General features: G+C 30.5%; 1 protein-coding gene across 1 annotated transcript; it reads right to left on the minus strand.

Moving 5' to 3' along the window:
* Nucleotides 1-2,239: 2,239 nt before the first annotated feature.
* On the minus strand, nucleotides 2,240-3,175 carry LOC130738276 (uncharacterized). Its single transcript, XM_057590231.1, has 4 exons — nucleotides 2,767-3,175; nucleotides 2,586-2,682; nucleotides 2,373-2,494; nucleotides 2,240-2,268 (listed from the first exon to the last, which is right to left on the minus strand). Exons 1-4 carry the CDS (start codon nucleotides 3,173-3,175, stop codon nucleotides 2,240-2,242), a joined length of 657 nt encoding a protein of 218 aa, XP_057446214.1.
* Nucleotides 3,176-4,911: the final 1,736 nt, after the last annotated feature.

Consider the following 4,911-nt stretch of genomic DNA (forward strand, 5'->3'; position numbering starts at 1 on the left):
GGCATGTTCTCTAAAAAAGAAAAATTCTTGGTGGAAGTTATTATGCAATTGGCGATGATGTGAAAGATTATGTTTTATGAATTTGAATTGCTTACTTAAACCTATTTGTATTTTATGTGTTGAATTAGTATGTCGTTAATGAGTGTTTTTGACAAAAGAATTAGCTTTCTTTACTAAACAAAGTTCAACATAAAAAGCTAATTCTTTTGTCAAAAACACTTTGAATTAAACTAATAGTGATCATTAGAAGGAAAGCTCCCAACTGGAATTAGAGAAAATAAACATATTTAGTTTATATTTCTTAATTATATAGTAAAAAGCTCCTACATAAGGAACATTTTGCATTAAAATACTTTCAAGTTGAAACTTACAACGTTTTAATATAATTTAGTACTTTTTTCAGTCTTTTAAATAATCTTAAGAGTAGATTTATAAAAGCATTGAAAATAAGGATTCCACGGGAAAGAACAATATTTACATTGATATATTTCCAAGTAAAATAACAAAAAATGAAAGTTAATGTAGTTTTTCATTTTTTTCATAAGTTTAGAAGTAAATATATAAAAAAATATGAAGTTTTGATTTAAATATTAGTCACACTGGAGTTAGAACAAATTAACAAATATAGTCTATACTTTCAAGTTGGAAGCAATAGAGTATATGTTTTTTATTTAATTTTAGTATGTTTCCCATACTTTATAAATAATTTAAGAGTAGATATACATAAGCATTATAATTTGATTGTGAATATAGCCATATAGGGCTCCCACGAGGAATTAGAGAAAAATAAACATATTTAGTATATATTTATTAATTATATAGTATCCTACATGAGGAGGATTTTGGCATGAAAATACTATCAAGTTGAAACCAATAGAAAATGTTTAAATATAATTTTAGTAATATTCCCAGACTTTTAATTAATTTTAAGAGTAGATATACAGAACCATTTTAATTTGATTGTGAGGGAATTAGAATAAATGAACATATATAGCTTATATTCATTAATGTTTACGTTACATACACTAAAAGCCTCATACGGGGAGAAACAATTTGCATGAAATACTTTTAAGTTGAAAACAATAGAAAATGTTTTGTTATAATTTCAGTACTTTTTCTAGAAGTCTCACGTTGGCTAGAGATATAGCATAGATATCCTTTATAAGGATAGTGCAAACTTCAACTCTTGAGCTAACTTTTGTGGTTGAGTATAAGTCTCCAAATTTTTAATAATAAGAGTTGATATACAGAAGCATTTTAATTTGATTGTGAATATGAGGCTCCCACGGGGAATTAAATGAACATATATAGCTTATATTTTTCTATCTTTAAGTTTTTCGATGAGAAAGTAAAATAAATTATTGAGTCGCTAAATTCATGTTTTCTAAGTATCCAATCAGCATAAATCTCACAACATAGATTAATTCAGCTTCCAAATGAACAAGTTGTTGGAATAATAAGTCCTTTATACATTACACACACACAAAGAGAGAGAGAGAGAGAGAGAGAGAGAGAGAGAGAGAGAGAGAGAGAACAATTTATCACACTGGGATTGAAAATATACAGTCTATATTTGTTGATGTTTAGGTTATATAGTAAAAAGCTGATACGATGAAGAACATTAAGCATGAAAATACATTCAAGTTGAAACTAATAGAAAATGTTTCAATATAATTTTTTAACTTTTCTTAGAGTTTTTAAATATTTTAAGGAGTAGATATACAAAAGCATTACAATTTGATTGTGAATATAGAATCTGAAGGGGAATAACGTTTACATTAAAATATTTTTAATTAAAAATAACAAAAAGAGCAAATTTTATTATAATTTCATGCGTTGAGTGAGAGAGGTCCATAGATCAATTCCTGGATGATCCAATTTATCAATCCGATGTACCAAAAAACATCACATATATTATATGTCATAAATTGTGTATAATTATTTGGAGATAGAAAAAAACGAAAAAAAAAATACAAAAATCATATAATTTATTATATTATTATATTATTATATCATAATCAAACTAATCAAATAAAAAATAATAATTATATTTATTTTTAATTTATACAAAAAAATTATTTCATATATTAAAAATAATTTATTATATCTTTGGAAATATGCCCCCGTGCATCGGCACGGGTAAACATACTAGTTTATTAAGAGAACGAACTGCGAGCTCAACTTGTCCACTAAAGTTTTGTCAAAATGTTGATCAGTAAATAATCTTGGTTGCCCCAAGTCAAGCAGCTATGTATCTGTTTGCAGTGCCTACATAGGTCATCAACACATAAATTTTTTAAATTAATAAATAACTAAAAAGTATGTTTTAAAACATTAATTTGGCAATGAATCATTGAACTCGACACAGATACATGGGCAAGTCTTGACTCTGCCAAGCTGGATCAAAACAACTGCACCGAAAGCACGACCAGTAGAGATGAAATCAATGTATTCGTCTACAAATTGAGCAATCAAGACACATTCAATTTTGGTGCTGCAATATCAGTCACTGAAATACATCAGGCTTTTCAGCCTACGAAAATCATAATAAGTTGTTACAGTTACGTCAATGCATATACAATTACCCTGCTACAGAAATGTCAAATCTAACCAGCTTCTCAACATTTCCACTGACAGTAAATTCTTGAACTCTTCCAATTTTTGTTTGAACTCCAATAACATCTAAAAACATGTAAAATATATCAGATTTTTTTTTCAATAATGTAAGCAAAAACTCAGAAAGAAAAGGATAACCCAAAGTCTCACCTATTAAATAGTCGTAGCTGACATCCAGGTTAAGTACATCCGGTATTCGGACAAAAGAGTAAGGTGATCGGATGATGGGGAAATCATTAACTTGATGGAAAAAAGTATCAACCCGGAAGTGGAGTTCAAACAGATAAGAGGTTGAGGGAAAATATTCAGAATTCTCCCGGACTGTGAAATTTCTCATAATATATGTAAATCCTGGAATAAGTGTTAAATAAAACCTGAGAAAGTGGTCACGACAAATTGAGCTATGAATTTTGTCTCCGTGTTCATCCATGACCACCATTTCAATGGACTTTGGAAACCCTCGATGCATTAATCGCCATTGACGGACAATTTTCAGTTTCAGACACCAGTTCACCTTGGCCAGTGTGATACTTGAAAAATAGTCTATGTTCATGGCCATGGTTTCTCAAAGATTTCGGCTAGAAGATAAAAAATAAAAAGTTTGGAACATGCTATCTATATAACTATAAATCTTGGTTCTGTTTGACCTATGTTTTTAAAAAACCATAAGTAAGTTTCATCAATTTACTCCCCTTCATTCGGTTTCCCACTCATAAAATTACGGATTTATGTAATTATCACTCAATTTGATGAGATTAAATTAGATGATCATGGGCATAATTTCCAGCATGTAGAAAATAAGTATCATCAATTTTCATCCCTTAATTCGGTATCCTAATGCTATAATTATGGATTTATGTCATTCTTGACTTGATTTTAATGAGATTACATTAGATGAAATAGTCTCTTAAATATTTCGGCTACTTATTTATAATTTTAATCCCTTAATTATGTTTCCTACAGCTAAAACTATGGATCTATGTTATAATGACTCCATTTAATGAGATTAAATTAGACGAATCAGATCTTAATTTGGTCCCTTTTAATCTTTAAATTAGAATAATTTGATGACTTTTTTTGTTGAGGCTCGTTTTTTTTTTTTGAAATTTCCCATGTAGCTATGGTTTGTGATGATTTGATTTTGTTTCTTAGATTTAAAAATAATGTGGAAAATCAGACTTTCATTTTTATATTTATATATATCTCATGAGTTTGTCAGAAGGTTTTTCGTTAGGTAGTAAATCACACTTTCATTTTTATTACTGTATTTGATTCTTTGGTATATTTTTTAATTGCACTTTTGGTCCCCCAACTATTTCCTTCCTGTGAAAATCGTCCCCAAACTTCTAAATTAGCAAAAAACGTCCTCCAACTATACATGTCGTTGCACTTTTGGTCTGCCGTTTGCCTTCCTTGAGAAAACTAACGTCAGAAGTTGATGTGACTCCCTCACGTGTGTCTCACGTGACTTTCTTCAGAGAGCTTGATGACTGGACAAGTCACATATTTCTCACGTGACTCTAAAAGGCTCCAACAGTTATGAAATTGCAAACCCTAATTAGACCTGATTACCCCATTTTAGAGTCACGTGAGAAACATGTGACTTGTCCACTCATCAAACTCTCTGAAGAAAGTCGTGTAAGACACGCGTGAGAGAGCCACATCAGCTTCTCACGTTAGTTTTCTCACGGAAGGCAAACGACAGACTAAAAGTGCAATGACATGTATAGTTGGAGGACGTTTTTTGCTAATTTTGAAGTTTGGGGACGATTTTCGCAGGAAGGCAATAGTTGGGGGACCAAAAGTGCAATTAAGCCTTTTTTTTTAAATATATTTAAACGCTTTCTCTCAAAGATTCTGACAATCTTTTCGGGGAAAGAATATAAGGTGCTAAAGATAAAGGATAGAGAATCACTCAAGCTAGTCCAATCCACCCGTTAAGGTGATTTCTTCCTTCTTAGAATGAAGGCGATCCACTATTCAAAGATTGTTACAATTGCAATAGCACACCTTGCTCAGTGACTAACAACCTATGAACTAGCAACACAAAGACAACCTTGTCTTAGTCTTCTCAAGAATACTGACCTCACTGGTCTCTCAAGGAAATACAAACAAGGTTTGTAAAAGGTTTGGTTTACAAAGAAATGCTTCTAAAACAAGCAGAAGTAAACACTATAAGAACAATGAAGAAATATTGCTAAAGTATTCGCTTGTATGTTTTCATTTGTATTGCACAGTAGTTTCTTAGTCAATATATTCTATCTTCAACCTTTAAGTACTCCAAGGTTTAGGGTT

This window comes from Lotus japonicus, chromosome 1, assembly GCF_012489685.1.
Source record: "Lotus japonicus ecotype B-129 chromosome 1, LjGifu_v1.2".
NCBI classification, from domain to species: Eukaryota; Viridiplantae; Streptophyta; class Magnoliopsida; order Fabales; family Fabaceae; genus Lotus; species Lotus japonicus.

Coding starts and splice junctions, on each gene's coding strand:
- LOC130738276 (XM_057590231.1), bottom strand. CDS start 3,175: ATGGCCATGAACATAGACTATTTTTCAAGTATCACACTGGCCAAGGTG. Junction 2,683..2,766: donor CAGCTACGACTATTTAATAG/GTGAGACTTTGG, acceptor ACATGTTTTTAG/ATGTTATTGGAGTTCAAACA. Junction 2,495..2,585: donor TTTGACATTTCTGTAGCAGG/GTAATTGTATAT, acceptor CTGATATTGCAG/CACCAAAATTGAATGTGTCT.